The following is a 22351-nucleotide window of genomic DNA, read 5'->3' as shown; positions in this document are numbered from 1 at the left end:
ATTGGAAGGTGGTCAGCCTGTAGATGATCGTGACCTGTGTACCACGTCACATTCAGGCCAAGGTCTGGCGACGCCATAGTAAGATCTATGGCACTGCTTCTTGTTCCTGTTTGTCCAATGCAGGTTATTGATCCATCATTTAGCAGTGTTTGATTGGGGTCCGTAACTGCGTTTGCCAGGTGATTCCCAGTGTTTTGGGTCTGGTCGTGGTCCCACAGTCTGTGGCTGATGCTGAAATCTCCAGCTACCACCCAACTGCTAGTGTGATTGTCTAGATGTTGTATCCATGCCACGTCTTCCAGCAGGGTAATAAACGTTCACTGGCTTGGTCTGCTTGTTGCCCTTCGTAGAGATGGCTGTAGCACACGTGGTGAGCCGGCATCCTACTGTGCCAGCAGGAGTCTGGAGGTCCGTGTATGTCAGGCACGTGCTGACGTACGTGGCAACCATCACTTTTCTGTCTTCTAAACCCATCACAGGTGGATAGTAATATCCAGGCAAATGGGGAGCTCCTTGGCTTCAGTGTTGAGTGAATTTTGAGGATGGGCATAAAAAAAATAAATAAAAAGAAGCTAATTTTTTGGGCACAATAAATTTACTTTTACTGTTTCATTTTCATTTACAAAACCTGCCATTTTGATTTGATATACTGAAACACTACTAACAGCAGTCTCTTTTATCGTTTTTTGTTCAAATTGGAACTTCTACCGTTCAGTCTGGAAGTTACTTTGATGATAAATCTCTCTGGCATAGCTAAGTGAAGGGGAGATTAATCATGTTTCGAAGCATGGACATTGATTGTTTTTATACTGATCTTTCTCATCTAAAACATTACATTTTGAAAATATTACTCGGTACATTGAAATGCTTTTGTGGTTTTACACACTGTGTGGAGAACTTTCACAATCTACAATCGCCCAAGTAGTATTTTTTCGGAAAATTGCAGATCGTAAACAATGTGACGTAATTTAGAGTTAGGCCGGGGAGCGGGGGACACGTCATAATGTAATCGTCAGAGATTTCTGACGTTTAACAAGGCTTCTTGACGGGATGGCTGCTTCTTTCTTCGTTCCTCCCACCCCCACCCCACCCCACCCCCCTGATTCCTTTGTTCGATTAAGTGCACATCTCAAGCGAGTCTTGAAGGCCTTGCCTCTTGTTAAATACATGCTAGTGTACGGTTACCCATTAAGAAATCACAAAACGGAAAGATACAATACATGCTTGATTGTGTGAATGCTAAAGAAAGGAAGAAAAGGAGAAGAGAAAATGAACAAAAGAAAGTAAACAGACTGTGTAAAAGGAATAAAATATGGTGCGCGTTTTTCTAATGAAATATCGATAGTCCCACGATGACGTCTATATGACTATAACAACTACTACTACTGCTGCTGCTACGTCTGTGGGCTATATGTCAAAGGCTGGGTCTGTTCAGTCTTCAGTCCATCCTTTTTTCTTCTCTCTTTTTCCCCCGACTTGCCCTTCGTCTCCTCCCTCCCTGTCCTCGGGGCACTGGATCAGGTTACCTGGCCATGTCAGTGCAGCTTCCCTTTCTTGATCAGCTCATGTCTTGAGTCTTGATCAGCTCATGTCAGCAGATCGTGTGATTTGATCAGCTCATGTCAGCAGATCGTGTGACCCAGTATGCTGATCCATGGTTTGGCATTTGCCCATTGATGATGTGGTCAGTCACCTGAAGTATGTTGTGATAGCACTTCATTACTGTGGATAGAATTATTTGATCAGCCACCTGAAGTATGTTGTGATAGCACTTCATTACTGTGGATAGAATTATTTGATCAGCCACCTGAAGTATGTTGTGATAGCACTTCATTACTGTGGATAGAATTATTTGATCAGCCACCTGAAGTATGTTGTGATAGCACTTCATTACTCTAGATACAATTCTTATTTCAGTAGTTAACATTGTGTATTGATCTTTACTGTCAATGGTGTTGATGTTGCTGACGCAGAGTAGATAACACACACACACACACACACATGTATATATATACATATCTTCTTCTTTTTTTTTTTAAGTATCATTATTTTTTCAAATTTTATATTCTGTAAACACAGACACAAACAAACCCATTAAATTCACAATAATTTATTTCATTTGATCAAGCTCTGAAAAACCTTCACTGATGCAGAACACTGCATTGTTGGCTAAAGAATTCAATGTTAAGTTGATGATGATAACGCTAAGCACTGATGATGGTAACAGCAATGATGATGATTATGTTTAACATTATCATAATGAATAATTTTGTAATTCGCTGTTTGATAAAAGATGAAAAATCGTAGCAGTTGTCATCTTCATTCTCTTCTTATCTTGAAACGCGACACCGTGTTATTGTGATGGCTGGTGGGGTTGGTCAGGAGGACTTGTGACCCAGTGTTCACCAGTGACCAGGGTTCGAGGCCCTGTTTCTGCGTGGTGCTGTGTTCTTCAGGAAGGCACTGTACTCTGATTTTCCTCACTCCACCCAGGTGTGAATGGGTACCTGACTTTTATCTATCGGGGAATGTTGAAATGGTGGAAGGAGAGGATTGGGCCCCGCCTTCCTATGCCCAGCCCTGGACACTGTGGGTATGAATTCATTGCCTTCCTATGCCCAGCCCTGGACACTGGGTGTGAATTCACTGCCTTCCTATGCTGAGCCCTGGACATAGTGGATATGAATTCACTGCCTTCCTATGCACAGCCCTGGACACAGTGGGTGTGAATTCACTGCCTTCCTATGCACAGCCCTGGACACAGTGGATATGAATTCACTGCCTTCCTATGCCCAGCCCTGGACACAGTGGATATGAATTCACTGTCTTCCTATGCCCAGCCCTGGACACCGTGGAATTCACTGCCCCAAATTCCATAAAAAGCTGAAGGAAATTAACCTTTAACCTTTAACTGAAACCTTCACTGTTGATGGTTGGGCCAGCAGTAAAGGACAGTCCATGGTCAAAGTGCAGGTGGGTATGTTTCCTGCACCAGTCAAAGTGCAGGTAGGTATGTTTCCTGCACCAGTCAAAGTGCAGGTAGGTATGTTTCCTGCACCAAAGTGCAGGTAGGTATGTTTCCTGCACCAGTCAAAGTGCAGGTTGGTGTGTTTCCAGCACCAGTCAAAGTGCAGGTAGGTATGTTTCCTGCACCAGTCAAAGTGCAGGTAGGTATGTTTCCAGCACCAGTCAAAGCCTTGTATTCCATGCTGTACTTTTAGTGATGCAGTCCACACAACTCCACACACCCACATATTACACACACACACACACACACACACACAGACATACTCCAGACATTAACACACATGCACTCACGGACATATACTCACAGACGTACACACACACACACTGACAGACACACACCAGTGACACAGACCATCACACAATGTGTACAGCTGTCTCCCTCACCCAGCTGCCCCACCCCTTCCCCAAATGGGACAGTCCCTGTGTTCACTTGTCCTTTTCAGACAGGGGAGAAAGAAATACCTTCTGATCCAGCCACTGCCCACCCCTTCCCCAAATGGGACAGTCCGTGTGTTCACTTGTCCTTTTCAGACAGGGGAGACAGAAATACCTTCTGATCCAGCCGCTGCCCACCCCTTCCCCAAATGGGACAGTCCGTGTGTTCACTTGTCCTTTTCAGACAGGGGAGAAAGAAATACCTTCTGATCCAGCCGCTGCCCACCCCTTCCCCAAATGGGACAGTCCCTGTGTTAACTTGTCCTTTTCAGACAGGGGAGAAAGAAATACCTTCTGATCCAGCCGCTGCCCACCCCTTCCCCAAATGGGACAGTCCGTGTGTTCACTTGTCCTTTTCAGACAGGGGAGAAAGAAATACCTTCTGATCCAGCCACTGCCCACCCCTTCCCCAAATGGGACAGTCCGTGTGTTAACTTGTCCTTTTCAGACAGGGGAGAAAGAAATACCTTCTGATCCAGCCGCTGCCCACCCCTTCCCCAAATGGGACAGTCCGTGTGTTCACTTGTCCTTTTCAGACAGGGGAGAAAGAAATACCTTCTGATCCAGCCGCTGCCCACCCCTTCCCCAAATGGGACAGTCCGTGTGTTCACTTGTCCTTTTCAGACAGGGGAGACAGAAATACCTTCTGATCCAGCCACTGCCCACTTCCTTACCCTCCACATAACTTACACCTCATTTAAAACAATGGTTCAGGGAAAAAATGCTTGTGTGAGGAAAAACAAACAAACAAAACAAACAACACTGACACAAACACATGCTAAACAAGCTTGACTTGTGACAATGTCAAAAGAAATGTTGAATGACTTGTGACAATGTCAAAAGAAATGCTGAATTAAAAGCCACAATCAAAATAACTATTATGTAACCATGTAAGTCAGTCATCAGAAATTTAAACTATCCCTCTGTTTTATTTCTCGTCACAATCAACAAAGCTATCATGATGTAAAAAGTAAGAGTCAACAGAAAGACTTTAAAACATTCCTCTTTAAAAAATTTGATCAAGCAAATTGCAAGGGTAAAAACTGAACAACTACCAATAAATGTGAATGAAACACATCAATCCTGCCCACCAAAGAACTGAAACAAATCATTTTTAAAATGGAAACTAAAAACTCAGTGCTTCTATCGTGCAATATGAACACATTCTACGTTTGGCCCAGTTCCTTGTCCATTTGTTGCAGAGAACACTTGTTGTTCACTGTCCAGCAGCTATGGAACGCAGACCAAACAACCTCAACTGCCAAAAATATGAACAAACACCGGTTCTTCTTCTGCTGCTGCTGCCACATGGCCACATGACCACACCACACAGCCACATGACCACACAGCCACATGACCACACCACACAGCCACATGACCACACAGCCACATGACCACACCACACAGCCACATGACCACAGCCACATGACCACACCACACAGCCACATGACCACACAGCCACATGACCACACCACACAGCCACATGACCACACCACACAGCCACATGACCACAGCCACATGATCACACCACACAGCCACATGACCACACCACACAGCCACATGACCACACCACACAACCACATAGCCACATGACCACACCACACAGCCACATGACCACACAGCCACATGACCACACCACACAGCCACATGACCACACAGCCACATGACCACAGAACAAGGACGCAGGTGGACAGGGGCCCAGTGGTAAAGTCCCTGACCAGGAAGCCAGCGTCCAGGGTTCCAGTCTCACAGAGGTCAGTGATTTCTCCCCAGGAAAGTTGACCAACTTCACACAGAAAACATCCCTGTGCCCATCCAGGCACACACATACACAATGTTGTACACACACACACACATACACACGCCATTTCATTCCAGTCCAGATTCTATAAACAAACAACTGTTTTATCTGTAACAGTTTACGTCAACTAATAATAAATATTACAAAAATATCTCATATTTTGATTGCAAATTTGATTTACCCAAATATTTCATTTTCACCATACAAATGTGACCACAACCATGTGCAAATATTTTGAACAAATCATTCCAGTTCACTTGGATTTATCACATGAAGAACTCGCAGACAAAAACATGAAAAAATGATGGAAGAAGCATGATTAACACACATGATAATCAACATGAACAGCATCAACAGCAGCCAGCTTGACTTCCTTAGAACCACATCCACACTAAAACAACCAACCTCAACCAGTGAAATATCACAATGTGCACAGCAAAATGTAGAGCACTGTTGAACATGTTGAATGAAATATTACTTCATTACAAGTCATGCAGATGAAACCCTTCTTCAATTTGTCATGTAGTGATAACAACAGCAACAACTTATTCAACACTATAATATACTGAATATAAAAAAAAAAGATTCTTTTAAAAAACGAGAAGCGAAGAAAAGCAAACACACATAAAGAAGTAAAAAGCAAACAACCCCCAAATGTCAACACCATTTTCTGTTCCTGAAAACCTGTCCAAGACAAGCATGGCATGTCATAGTTTGGGTGTGGATATGTTACACTCATGTTATCACGTGTCATGTACAATGTTATGTGTTTTGTAAAGCAGTTTTCTGGACAGAGGTGAGACATTAGTATCCAATCATCCTCATATTCATCATCATCTTCTTCTTGTTGTCATAATGATTATATTATTGCAATAATAATAATGATGATGATGATGGAAATAAAAATACATTATCATTGTTGTTATTATTATATTATCATCATCACCATCATCATCATCATCTTCTTCTAATCACAATAATCATGTCATTGCACTACTACTACTACTAACAACAACTACAACAACAACAACAATAATAAAATGCATGATCTTTGTTGTTGTTATCATATTATGATCATTATCATCATTATTATGATCATTATCATCATGATCTTGGTGTCAAAGCAGCCTGCTCTGTGAACAGATCAGTGTCAGTTTTCAGTCTGAAGGACGTGTCAAAGCATGCAGACTCATACATATAATCCACACATCTGCCTGTTAAAAAGAAAGAAAGAAATAAAGAGCAGTTGCCTGATATTCGCCTGGCCCCACAGCACTGATGAGGCATCGACAGCCTGCCCGAGGTTGTGTCAAACATCGACAGCCTGCCCGAGGTTGTGTCAAACATGGACAGCCTGCCCGAGGTTGTGTCAAACATCGACAGCCTGCCCGAGGCTGTGTCAAACATCGACAGCCTGCCCGAGGTTGTGTCAAACATGGACAGCCTGCCCGAGGTTGTGTCAAACATGGACAGCCTGCCTGAACTTTGTGTCAAACATTGACAGCCTGCCCGAGGTTTGTGTCAAACATGGACAGCCTGCCCGAGGCTGTGTCAAACATCAACAGAGACTGGAGAAAAAGAATTGCAATTACAACAGAACATTGTCAGCTAAATGATATGCAGAGGACCAAATGTGAACACATCACAGCTGCTGTCCCAGTGAATGTCACACACATACACAGCACCCCCCTGCCCCCAACCCCTCCACCCTCACACACACACACATACACTTTAAAACACATGTCAAAACCACATCAAAGGGGAACCACAGACACACTTTAAAACACATGTCAAAACCACATCAAAGGAAAGGGGAACCACACACACACTTTAAAACTCATGTCAAAACCACATCAAAGGAGAACCACAGACACACTTTAAAACACATGTCAAAACCACATCAAAGGGGAACCACAGACACACTTTAAAACACATGTCAAAACCACATCAAAGGAGAACCACAGACACACTTTAAAACACATGTCAAAACCACATCAAAGGAAAGAACCACACACACACTTTAAAACACATGTCAAAACCACATCAAAGGAGAACCACAGACACACTTTAAAACACATGTCAAAACCACATCAAAGGAAAGAACCACACACACACATTAAAACACATGTCAAAACCACATCAAAGGGGAACCACAGACACACTTTAAAACACATGTCAAAACCACATCAAAGGAAAGGAGAACCACAGACACACACTTTAAAACACATGTCAAAACCACATCAAAGGAAAGGAGAACCACACACACACACTTTAAAACACATGTCAAAACCACATCAAAGGAAAGGGGAACCACACACACACTTTAAAACTCATGTCAAAACCACATCAAAGGAGAACCACAGACAAAGAAGCAAAAAGAAAAACAAAGGAAACAAAAGGTGGAGAACAGTTGTCATGAGTACTGAACTTTCATATCTCAACATCAGTCCCTCAGGTCGCTCCAGGAGACTCTCAGGATGACACGGCCAAACGCACTCTGACACAAGCCATGATTGCTGAAAGGTACCCTGAAGAATCCTGGATTCACGTGTACACAGATGGCTCTGCAACCAACGCTGTTGCTGACGGAGGAGCAGGAGTGTACATGAAGTCTCCTGAGCACCACACATCCACAGCAAGGATACCCACAGGAAAGTACTGTTCAAACTACGCAGCTGAGGTTCAGGCGCTCATACAGGCCGCTTCAATGGTTCACGACTCGGAGAGCGAATGCCCACAAGTTGTCTTTCTGACAGATGCGTTGTCTGTCCTGGAAGCCCTTGCAAGAGATAAACTTCCTCGTCTCAAGGAGAAACTACAAGAAGTTGCCCAGCAACGACGAGTAGTCCTGCAATGGGTTCCAGCCCACTGCGGAATTCCAGGCAACGAAATTGCGGACCAACTCGCCAAACTCGGAGCGAAAGAAAGACAACCAAACAACAGTGTTAGCTTCGCTGAAAAGAAGACCCTCGTGAAGGCAGCACTACGACCACAAGCCACAAGGGATGCATATCACGAGCTTGAACGCTGGCAGCAGGTAGCAATTATGCGCTTACGCACAGGACACTGCCGCCTTAACGCGCACATGTTCAAGAAGCTGAAGCTGGCACCATCACAGACCTGTCCCTGTGGTCTTGAAGACCAAACACCAGAACATGTTCTGCAGACTTGTCCCCTCCACCAGGGACTGAGAGACACCGTGTGGCCAGAAGCGACCCCACTACGCACCAAGCTCTACGGCTGCAGACAAGACCTGGAAGCCACGACGACATTTGTCTCGCAGGCCAGCCTGACTCTGTGACAAGTGCGACCGAAAAGAAGAAGAAGAAGAGTACTGAACTGTTGCAATGTCTCCCCATACACACAGCAACCAGTATGTCACAATACTCTGTTGCAATGTCTCCCCACACAGACAGCAACCAGTATGTCACAATACTCTGTTGCAATGTCTCCCCACACAGACAGCAACCAGTATGTCACAATACTCTGTTGCAATGTCTCCCCACACAGACAGCAACCAGTATGTCACAATACTCTGTTGCAATGTCTCCCCACACAGACAGCAACCAGTATGTCACAATACTCTGTTGCAATGTCTCCCCACACAGACAGCAACCAGTGTGTCACAATACTCTGTTGCAATGTCTCCCCACACAGACAGCAACCAGTATGTCACAATACTCTGTTGCAATGTCTCCCCACACAGACAGCAACCAGTATGTCACAGGGTGAAACCAGTTGTGATGAAAATATATAATGCTACGTGATGGGTTACAATACATTTCACCACAGATGAAAACAAAACAGTGCATGCACTTCTATGTATGCTCTTCTTCATCAGAACAAGTACATGAGTGCCATGAAATTTGAACTCATGATTCCTGAAAGACAGCTTGGTGACAATGCACATCACACTGCTTCAGGTGAGGTCGTGATGAAGCATGTCAAATCATCTGGTGCTCACCAACAGTCCTCGCATACAGCATGTGACACCACATGACACAGTCAAAATATACATTATACAGCGCCAATCCGCAGTCGGAGACCAAGCTCTAAGCGCTAAACAAACCAGGGTCATTTTCACAACAGGCTGCCTACCTGGGTAGAGCCAACTGATGACAGCCTTTAGGCGCTCATCATTCGTTTCCTGTGTCATTCAATCAGATTTCAGGCACACACACATACACACTCAGACAAACATGTAACATTTAACAGTTTACGTGCATGACCGTTTTGCCTATTTACCCCACCATGTAGGCAGCCATACTCCGTTTTCGGGGGTGTGCATGGCTTGGTATGTTCTTGTTTCCATAACCCACCGAACGCTGACATGGATCACAGAATCTTTATTGTGCATATTTTGATCTTCTGCGTGCATATACACATGAAGGGAGTTCAGGCACTGGCAGGTCTGCACATATGTTGACCTGGGAGATCAGAAAAATCTCCACCCTTTACCCACCAGGAGGCACCAAGATTTGAACCCAGGACCCTCAGATTGAAAGTCCAATGCTTTAACCACTCGGCTATTGTGCCACTGTGTGACTTGACACAGTCCTAACATACATGTGACATGACACAGTCCCAACATACAACATGTGACATGACAAGACACAGTCCCAACATACAACATGTGACATGACAAGACATAGTCCCAACATACAACATGTGACATGACAAGACACAGTCCCAACATACAACATGTGACATGACACAGTCCTAACATACAACATGTGACATGACAAGACACAGTCCCTACATACAACATGTGACATGACAAGACACAGTCCCAACATACAACATGTGACATGACATGACATAGTCCCAACATACAACATGTGACATGACATGACATAGTCCCAACATACAACATGTGACTTGACACAGTCCTAACATACATGTGACATGACACAGTCCTAGCATACAACATGTGACATGACATCACAGTCCTAACATACTACCTGTGACATGACATAGTCCCAACATACATGTGACTTGACACAGTCCTAACATACATGTGACATGACACAGTCCTAGCATACATGTGACACGACACGACAGTCCTAACATACTACCTGTGACATGACATGACAGTCCTAACATACTACCTGTGACATGACACGACAGTCCTAACATACTACCTGTGACATGACACAGTCCCAACATGCATATGACATGACACAGTCCCAACATACATGTGACATGACACAGTCCCAACATGCATATGACATGACACAGTCCCAACATACATGTGACACGACACAGTCCTAACATACATGTGACACCACACAGTCCCAACATACATGTGACACGACACAGTCCCAACATACATGTGACACGACACAGTCCCAACATACATGTGACACGACACAGTCCTAACATACATGTGACACGACACAGTCCTAACATACATGTGACACGACACAGTCCCAACATACATATGACACGACACAGTCCTAACATACATGTGACACGACACAGTCCCAACATACATGTGACATGACACAGTCCCAACATACATGTGACATGACACAGTCCCAACATACATGTGACACGACACCAGACAGTGTCTTGTCCTCTGCTCACAGTCCCCCATCAAACACTTCCAACAAGGAAGACACGGTGTCATGGGCAAACAACTCCCAAGCAACTGTACCCACCAAAAAGGTGAATTAAAAAAAGAATGAAAAACAAAATTTGAAAAAAAGCTGTCATAAAAAAAAAAGATTATAATCAATAAATAAACCTCCAAAACTGTTGTGGAAATAAACCACCAGCACATCATGAGAGAACCACACACCCTGACTCATCCTTACTGGGAGATCAAACAACACAATCACCAAGTCTAGTCAATGAGCAAATCATGTCAACATCAAACAACACAATCAACAAGCCTAGTCAATGAGCAAATCATGTCAACATCAAACAACACAATCAACAAGCCTAGTCAATGAGCAAATCATGTCAACATCAAACAACACAATCAACAAGCCTAGTCAATGAGCAAATCATGTCAACATCAAACAACACAATCAACAAGCCTAGTCAATGAGCAAATCATGTCAACATCAAACAACACAATCAACAAGCCTAGTCAATGAGCAAATCATGTCAACATCAAACAACACAATCAACAAGCCTAGTCAATGAGCAAATCATGTCAACATCAAACAACACAATCAACAAGCCTAGTCAATGAGCAAATCATGTCAACATCAAACAACACAATCAACAAGCCTAGTCAATGAGCAAATCATGTCAACATCAAACAACACAATCAACAAGCCTAGTCAATGAGCAAATCATGTCAACATCAAACAACACAATCAACAAGCCTAGTCAATGAGCAAATCATGTCAACATCAAACAACACAATCAACAAGCCTAGTCAATGAGCAAATCATGTCAACATCAAACAACACAATCAACAAGTCTAGTCAATGAGCAAATCATGTCAACATCAAACAACACAATCAACAAGTCTAGTCAATGAGCAAATCATGTCAACATCAGACAGGGCCTGACAAAACATTCAGGTCATGAAATGAATGGTAACACTGTTCGTTTTTCTATGATGCTGTGACAGTAAGACATGCTCAGTGTGGATCAGGACAGACATGGTGGCACAGCACATTCAGCACACTGCTGTCTATTGAAGGCCTTGTCACACTAGTCATCATAGTCATCACTGTGTCAGGACAACAGACTGGACATTCAGCACACTGCTGTCTATTGAAGGCCTTGTCACACTAGTCATCATAGTCATCACTGTGTCAGGACAACAGACTGAACATTCAGCACACTGCTGTCTATTGAAGGCCTTGTCACACTAGTCATCATAGTCATCACTGTGTCAGAACAGACTGGACATTCAGCACACTGCTGTCTATTGAAGGCCTTGTCACACTAGTCATCATAGTCATCACTGTGTCAGGACAACAGACTGAACATTCAGCACACTGCTGTCTATTGAAGGCCTTGTCACACTAGTCATCATAGTCATGATGACCACAACAACATGATTTGGGGAACCCAACCACTTGTACATGTGTCAATATCATCATCAGTTCTGACAAAAACCAGGCTTACCCTGTGTTGAAAAAAGCTCCACAACTGGTGCTAATGGAATGGAAAGAAGAGAAATAAAGATGATAGCCCTTCATAATGGAAAGAAGAAAACAACAAAGATAACATCCCTTCATAACGGAAAGAAGAAACAATAAAGACAACAGCCCTTTGATGTCATGGTGAGCTTGCTGCAACGTGGATCTCGTTTGGTCGTGTTGTTCAGCTCTTCACAGTGAGTCCGACATGATTCACCCTGCCAGCACCCTGAAACAGGATGTTCCCACGTCTCTTCCCCCTCCCCACACCCCTCACAGCCCTGCACAATGTGACCAGGGCTCACGGCGCCCACCCAGAAATGTCGATGACATGGCAACCACTGCTACTGCACTTGATACAATGCTGCATGGCCACAACACACCACCACCATCTTCACTTCTTCACAAGGTTGAGCACATCAACAATTCCAGCAAAGAGAACATAAGATATCCACTGATTCCAATGAGAGAACATAAGATACCCATTGATTCCAATGAGAGAACATAAGATACCCACTGATTCCAATGAGAGAACATAAGATATCCATTGATTCCAATGAGAGAACATAAGATATCCACTGATTCCAATGAGAGAACATAAGATATCCACTGATTCCAATGAGAGAACATAAGATACCCACTGATTCCAATGACAGAACATAAGATATCCACTGATTCCAATGAGAGAACATAAGATACCCATTGATTCCAATGAGAGAACATAAGATACCCATTGATTCCAATGAGAGAACATAAGATATCCACTGATTCCAATGAGAGAACATAAGATATCCATTGATTCCAATGAGAGAACATAAGATATCCATTGATTCCAATGAGAGAACATAAGATATCCATTGATTCCAATGAGAGAACATAAGATACCCACTGATTCCAATGAGAGAACATAAGATATCCATTGATTCCAATGAGAGAACATAAGATATCCATTGATTCCCATGAGAGAACATAAGATATCCATTGATTCCAATGAGAAATAAACCAACAACTGATGCCTGTATCAAAATGAACATGAACATAGCCACATTTGTTGTCTTCATACACACCATGAACATGTAAATGTGCATGAATTATATATCTGTGTCCATTAGTTTGCATGCCTTTTCTTCCTAATACCTATGTCCTAATTCCTGAACTTGTATAGAGTGAAGAATGCTGATTGGATCCAGCGTAGTGATGGAAGTTGATCGCTGTCCAGTTGGTACGACAGAACAACTGACATCTGCACATGACAGGGTGCACAGCTTCCTGCCCCTCCATCACAGAAGAGCGCTTGCTGCTGCATTCAACAAGGGGAGACCACCAGGACCGTCCTACAGGACGGAGCACTCTGCTCGTCTGGCCTCCACGCCTGAGGACAGGTGTTGCAGCAGGGAGGGGGGCAGTTGCTGCAGGAAGGAGGCGGCCAGGGTGTCTGTCTTTCGGCGGGTGTACAACAGCATGAGGAGGAAGAGGGGGCTGATCTTGAGCATCAGACACTTGTGGGCCAGGCCGGCCGTCTCGTCACAGTGCTGCAGCTTCTGCAGGGACCGGTCCAGGGGGGAGGTCAGGGGGTGGGGGGCACGGCGGTCTGGGGGGGGCAGGAGGAGGAGGGCGGGGGAGGAGGGCATCAGGTAGAACCGGTCAGGGCTGCTGTCAAACAGCGTGGTGATGCTGGGGAAGGAGGAGGTGGAGTGGAAGGAGAGGGGGGTGCCGCCGATGCTGGTCATGTCCAGGTCGTTCACCAACCCCTCCCCCTCCCCCCCAGCCTGGGGGTGTGTGTGGCAGTAACGGGGTGGGACCCCACTGGTGGACGACACCTGGGCTGACAGGGTGGCCACGAGGGGGGACCTCTGGGGGCCACACATGCCTGGAGCTCCCTCAAAGAGGTGTGGGGGTTGGGGCACATCTCCCCCCTGGCCCCCCACCCCACAGTTCTCTGGGTCACCCCTGGTGACATCATCAGTAACCCTAGTGACATCATCAGTAACCCTAGTGACATCATCAGTATCCCTGGTGACATCATTATCATCCCTGGTGACATAAAATGACGGTTGTGGCACAGAACCCCTAGTGATATAGTCTGTATCCCTGGTGACATAATCAGTATCCCTGGTATCTCTGGTGACATCATCATTATCCCTGGTGACATCATCATTATCCCTGGTGACATCATCAGAGGGTTGTGGCACAAAACCCCTAGTGATATCATCTGTATCTCTGGTGACATAATCAGTATCCCTGGTATCTCTGGTGACATCATCAATGTCCCTAGTATCTCTGGTGACATCATCAATGTCCCTAGTATCTCTGGTGACATCATCAGTATCCCTAATAACATCCTCAGTATCTCTGGTCACATCATCAGTATACCTAATGATGTCATCATGATCAGGGGGCTGTGGCACAGAACCCCTAGTGACATCATCAGTATCCCTAGTGACATCATCAGTATCCCTAGTGACATCATCAGTTTCCCTTGTCACATCATCAGCATCCCTAGTGACAACATCATATTCAGGGGGCTGTGGCACAGAACCCCTAGTGACATCATCAGTATCCCCAGTGACATCAGTTTCCCTTGTCACATCATCAGTATCCCTAGTGACATCATCAGTATCCCTAGTGATGTCATCATCATCAGGGGGCTGTGGCACAGAACCCCTAGTGACATCATCAGAACCCCTAGTGACATCGTTAGAACCCCTAGTGACATCATCAGTATCCCCAGTCACATCAGTTTCCCTTGTCACATCATCAGTATCCCTAGTGACATCATCAGTATCCCTAGTGATGTCATCATCATCAGGGGGCTGTGGCACAGAACCCCTAGTGACATCGTCAGAACCCCTAGTGACATCGTCAGAACCCCTAGTGACATCATCAGAACCCCTAGTGACACCATCAGAAGCCCTAGTGACATCATCAGAACCCCTAGTGACACCATCATCAGCAGGGGGCTGTGAGGGGCAGTGGGTAATGATGCTGGGTGCAGGCTGCGTGGTGCAGGGGGTGTCAGACAGCTGTGGTGTGGTGCTGCTGCTGGTGGCTGCTGCCAGGTCTGAAAGACATCCAGCACAGGGGGGGCTGTCATTAATCACCTGACTGACATCACCTGTCACACATCACATGTCACACATCACCTGTCTCACATCACATCACCTGTCACACATCACATCACCTGTCACACATCACCTGTCACACATCACATCACCTGTCACACATCACCTGTCACACATCACATCACCTGTCACACATCACCTGTCTCACATCACATCACCTGTCACACATCACATCACCTGTCACACATCACCTGTCACACATCACATCACCTGTCACACATCACCTGTCACACATCACATCACCTGTCACACATCACATCACCTGTCACACATCACCTGTCACACATCACATCACCTGTCACACATCACCTGTCACACATCACCTGTCACACATCACATCACCTGTCTCACATCACATCACCTGTCTCACATCACATCACCTGTCTGACATCACATCACATCACCTGTCTCACATCACATCACCTGTCACACATCACCTGTCACACATCACATCACCTGTCACACATCACATCACCTGTCTCACATCACCTGTCACACATCACATCACCTGTCACACATCACCTGTCTCACATCACATCACCTGTCACACATCACATCACCTGTCATCACATCACCTGTCTCACATCACCTGTCACACATCACCTGTCACACATCACATCACCTGTCTCACATCACCTGTCACACATCACATCACCTGTCTCACATCACATCACCTGTCACACATCACATCACCTGTCACACATCACATCACCTGTCTCACATCACCTGTCACACATCACATCACCTGTCACACATCACCTGTCTCACATCACATCACCTGTCACACATCACATCACCTGTCACACATCACCTGTCACACATCACATCACCTGTCTCACATCACATCACCTGTCTCACATCACCTGTCACACATCACATCACCTGTCTCACATCACATCACCTGTCTCACATCACCTGTCACACATCACATCACCTGTCACACATCACCTGTCTCACATCACATCACCTGTCACACATCACCTGTCACACATCACATCACCTGTCTCACATCACATCACCTGTCTGACATCACATCACATCACCTGTCACACATCACCTGTCTCACATCACATCACCTGTCACACATCACATCACCTGTCACACATCACCTGTCTCACATCACATCACCTGTCTCACATCACCTGTCACACATCACATCACCTGTCTCACATCACATCACCTGTCTCACATCACCTGTCACACATCACCTGTCACACATCACATCACCTGTCTCACATCACATCACCTGTCTCACATCACCTGTCACACATCACATCACCTGTCACACATCACCTGTCACACATCACATCACCTGTCACACATCACCTGTCTCACATCACATCACCTGTCACACATCACCTGTCACACATCACATCACCTGTCACACATCACATCACCTGTCACACATCACCTGTCACACATCACCTGTCACACATCACATCACCTGTCTCACATCACATCACCTGTCTCACATCACCTGTCACACATCACATCACCTGTCACACATCACCTGTCTCACATCACATCACCTGTCACACATCACCTGTCACACATCACATCACCTGTCTCACATCACATCACCTGTCTGACATCACATCACATCACCTGTCACACATCACCTGTCACACATCACCTGTCACACATCACCTGTCTCACATCACATCACCTGTCTCACATCACCTGTCACACATCACCTGTCTCACATCACATCACCTGTCACACATCACATCACCTGTCACACATCACCTGTCTCACATCACATCACCTGTCTCACATCACATCACCTGTCACACATCACCTGTCTCACATCACATCACCTGTCACACATCACCTGTCTCACATCACATCACCTGTCTCACATAACATCACCTGTCACACATCACCTGTCACACATCACATCACCTGTCTCACATCACATCACCTGTCTCACATCACCTGTCACACATCACATCACCTGTCTCACATCACCTGTCACACATCACCTGTCACACATCACATCACCTGTCTCACATCACCTGTCACACATCACATCACCTGTCTGACATCACATCACCTGTCTCACATCACATCACCTGTCTCACATCACCTGTCACACATCACATCACCTGTCACACATCACCTGTCTCACATCACATCACCTGTCACACATCACCTGTCACACATCACATCACCTGTCTCACATCACATCACCTGTCTGACATCACATCACATCACCTGTCACACATCACCTGTCACACATCACCTGTCTCACATCACCTGTCACACATCACCTGTCTCACATCACATCACCTGTCACACATCACATCACCTGTCACACATCACCTGTCTCACATCACATCACCTGTCTCACATCACATCACCTGTCACACATCACCTGTCTCACATCACATCACCTGTCACACATCACATCACCTGTCACACATCACCTGTCTCACATCACATCACCTGTCACACATCACCTGTCTCACATCACATCACCTGTCACACATCACCTGTCTCACATCACCTGTCTCACATCACATCACCTGTCTCACATCACCTGTCACACATCACATCACCTGTCTCACATCACCTGTCACACATCACCTGTCACACATCACATCACCTGTCACACATCACCTGTCTCACATCACATCACCTGTCTCACATCACATCACCTGTCACACATCACCTGTCTCACATCACATCACCTGTCACACATCACATCACCTGTCACACATCACCTGTCTCACATCACATCACCTGTCTCACATAACATCACCTGTCACACATCACCTGTCTCACATCACATCACCTGTCTCACATCACCTGTCACACATCACATCACCTGTCTCACATCACATCACCTGTCACACATCACCTGTCTCACATCACATCACCTGTCTCACATCACATCACCTGTCACACATCACATCACCTGTCTCACATCACATCACCTGTCACACATCACCTGTCTCACATCACATCACCTGTCACACATCACATCACCTGTCTCACATCACCTGTCACACATCACCTGTCACACATCACATCACCTGTCACACATCACCTGTCTCACATCACATCACCTGTCTCACATCACATCACCTGTCTCACATCACATCACCTGTCACACATCACCTGTCTCACATCACATCACCTGTCACACATCACATCACCTGTCACACATCACATCACCTGTCACACATCACCTGTCACACATCACATCACCTGTCACACATCACATCACCTGTCTCACATCACATCACCTGTCTCACATCACATCACCTGTCACACATCACCTGTCACACATCACATCACCTGTCACACATCACACCACCTGTCTCACATCACATCACCTGTCTCACATCACATCACCTGTCACACATCACCTGTCTCACATCACATCACCTGTCTCACATCACATCACCTGTCTGACATCACATCACCTGTCTCACATAACATCACCTGTCACACATCACCTGTCTCACATCACATCACCTGTCACACATCACATCACCTGTCTCACATCACCTGTCACACATCACCTGTCACACATCACATCACCTGTCTCACATCACCTGTCACACATCACATCACCTGTCACACATCACATCACCTGTCTCACATCACATCACCTGTCTCACATCACATCACCTGTCTCACATCACCTGTCACACATCACCTGTCACACATCACATCACCTGTCACACATCACCTGTCACACATCACATCACCTGTCTGACATCACATCACCTGTCTGACATCACATCACCTGTCTCACATCACCTGTCACACATCACCTGTCACACATCACATCACCTGTCTCACATCACCTGTCACACATCACATCACCTGTCTCACATCACCTGTCACACATCACATCACCTGTCTCACATCACATCACCTGTCACACATAACATCACCTGTCTCACATCACATCACCTGTCTCACATCACCTGTCACACATCACCTGTCACACATCACATCACCTGTCTCACATCACCTGTCACACATCACATCACCTGTCTCACATCACCTGTCTCACATCACCTGTCACACATCACATCACCTGTCTCACATCACCTGTCACACATCACATCACCTGTCACACATCACATCACCTGTCACACATCACTTGTCACACATGACATCACCTGTCACACATCACCTGTCACACATCACATCACCTGTCACACATCACCTGTCACACATCACATGTCACACATCACATCACCTGTCACACATCACCTGTCACACATGACATCACCTGTCACACATGACATCATCTGTCACACATCACCTGTCACACATCACATCACCTGTCACACATCACCTGTCACACATCACATCACCTGTCACACATCACCTGTCACACATCACATCACCTGTCACACATCACCTGTCACACATCACATCACCTGTCACACATCATCTGTCACACATCACATCACCTGTCATACACATCACTTTGCCTGACCACAACAGCACTCATTCCACTACTACTACTGCTACTGCTGCTGCTACTGCTACTGCTGCTCCTAATACTGCTGCTACTGGGTATTTATGACTACTACTGTTACTATTACTACTACTACTGAATATTTTTAACTGTTACTACAACTACTGCTGGATATTTATAACAGTGACTACTACTGCTACTGCTACTACTACTGAGTATTTATAACTACTACTACTTCTACTACCACCCCCAACACCACTGTGTATTTATAATCACTGCAGCTCCTGCTATTCCTACTGGGTATTCACGGCATGCTCTACCTCCTTTGTACAGAAGCCCACAGCCTGACAATCAGCATCCAAATGGGAACACGTCGGTACAAAAACTAACAAACTGGGCACAGAAATCAAGACCAACAGAACCAACATGACCAGATCTTTACTCGTGGGCTGCAACTTCCATCATCATTCATGTACACAAGTGGGCTTTTACATGCATGACAGGTTTTACCCCTGCCATGTAGGCAGCCATACTCTGTTTTCAGTGGGTGTGCATTCCATGTATGTTCTTGTTTCCATAACCCACTGAACGCTGACATGGATTATGGGATCTTTAACATGCATGTTTGATTTGATTGCGTATACATATGAATGGGGTTCAGGCACTGGCAGGTCTGCACATACGTTGACCTGGGAGATCATAAAAATCTCCACCCTTTACCCACCAGGAGCCACCAAGATTTGAACCCGGGACCCTCAGATTGAAAGTCCAATGCTTTAACCACTTGGCTATTGCGCCATCATGTGACTCAACACAGTCCTAACATACATGTGCCAGAGCTGGGAGACTGGAGAAAATCTCCACCCTTTACCCAGCAGATGGGGGAAGTGAAGCCAGGCCCCTGACACTGAAGGTCCAACACTTTAAGTGGGCTGTAGAGCCCGTCATGACCAGACCAGCACTCACCCTGTCTCTGGTGCTCAGCCTCACAGGGCTGGGGGGTGGGGGTGCTGCTGTCATCACTGTCGTCATGGTAACCAATGCTGGTCTGGGAGGAGTGAAGACTGTCCAACAGACTGACTTCTGGGTACTGCTGTTCCACGATGCTGCTGGTATCTGAGTGCACTGACACATTGACAACAATAAGAATACAGCAAAAACATCAACACTGACAGCAATAGGAACACACCACAAACATCAACACTGACAGCAATAGGAACACACCACAAACATCAACACTGACAGCAATAGGAACACACCACAAACATCAACACTGACAGCAATAGGAACACACCATAAACATCAACACTGACAGCAATAGGAACACACCACAAACATCAACACTGACAGCAATAGGAACACACCATAAACATCAACACAGACAGCAATAGGAACACACCACAAACATCAACACTGACAGCAATAGGAACACACCACAAACATCAACATTGACAGCAATAGGAACACACCACAAACATCAACACTGACAGCAATAGGAACACACCACAAACATCAACACTGACAGCAATAGGAACACACCACAAACATCATCACTGACAGCAATAGGAACACACCACAAACATCAACACTGACAGCAATAGGAACACACCAAAAACATCAACACTGACAGCAATAGGAACACACCAAAAACATCAACACTGACAGCAATAGGAACACACCATAAACACTGACAGCAATAGGAACACACCATAAACATCATCACTGACAGCAATAGAAACACACCACAAACATCAACATTGACAGCAATAGGAACATCAACATTGACAGCAATAGGAACACACCACAAACATCAACACTGACAGCAATAGGAACACACCACAAACATCATCACTGACAGCAATAGGAACACACCAAAAACATCAACACTGACAGCAATAGGAGCACACCACAAACATCAACACTGACAGCAATAGGAACACACCATAAACACTGACAGCAATAGGAACACACCATAAACATCATCACTGACAGCAATAGAAACACACCACAAACATCAACATTGACAGCAATAGGAACATCAACATTGACAGCAATAGGAACACACCACAAACATCAACACTGACAGCAATAGGAACACACCACAAACATCATCACTGACAGCAATAGGAACACACCAAAAACATCAACACTGACAGCAATAGGAGCACACCACAAACATCATCACTGACAGCAATAGGAACACACCACAAACATCAACATTGACAGCAATAGGAACACACCATAAACACTGACAGCAATAGGAACACACCACAAACATCAACACTGACAGCAATAGGAACACACCACAAACATCAACACTGACAGCAATAGGAACACACCATAAACACTGACAGCAATAGGAACACACCACAAACATCAACACTGACAGCAATAGAAACACACCACAAACATCAACATTGAC

At 45.4% G+C, this 22351-nt stretch overlaps 1 protein-coding gene and 1 long non-coding RNA gene across 2 annotated transcripts in view; one reads left to right on the top strand and one right to left on the bottom strand.

Moving 5' to 3' along the window:
* The first annotated feature begins 2100 nt into the window (after positions 1–2100).
* On the top strand, positions 2101–7342 carry LOC143293369 (uncharacterized). The gene is made up of 2 exons (XR_013056770.1): positions 2101–6716; positions 6778–7342. It is a non-coding gene; the product is annotated as an uncharacterized LOC143293369 (long non-coding RNA).
* Positions 7343–8598: 1256 nt separating this feature from the next.
* The window catches only part of LOC143293368 (uncharacterized), a 115986-nt gene continuing 102233 nt past the window's right edge, over positions 8599–22351 (bottom strand). The window contains exons 31-32 of the mRNA XM_076604174.1: positions 20896–21054; positions 8599–15427 (exon numbers count right to left, since the gene is read on the bottom strand). Coding sequence (XP_076460289.1) covers positions 13701–15427; positions 20896–21054 — 1886 coding nt within the window. The 3' untranslated portion in view covers positions 8599–13700. The remainder of the gene's footprint in view (positions 15428–20895; positions 21055–22351) is intronic.

Source organism: Babylonia areolata, chromosome 19 (genome assembly GCF_041734735.1).
Source record: "Babylonia areolata isolate BAREFJ2019XMU chromosome 19, ASM4173473v1, whole genome shotgun sequence".
NCBI lineage: Eukaryota > Metazoa > Mollusca > Gastropoda > Neogastropoda > Buccinidae > Babylonia > Babylonia areolata.
The sequence above is the reverse complement of the archived record's forward strand: the minus strand, read 5'-3'. Positions and strand labels throughout refer to the sequence as shown.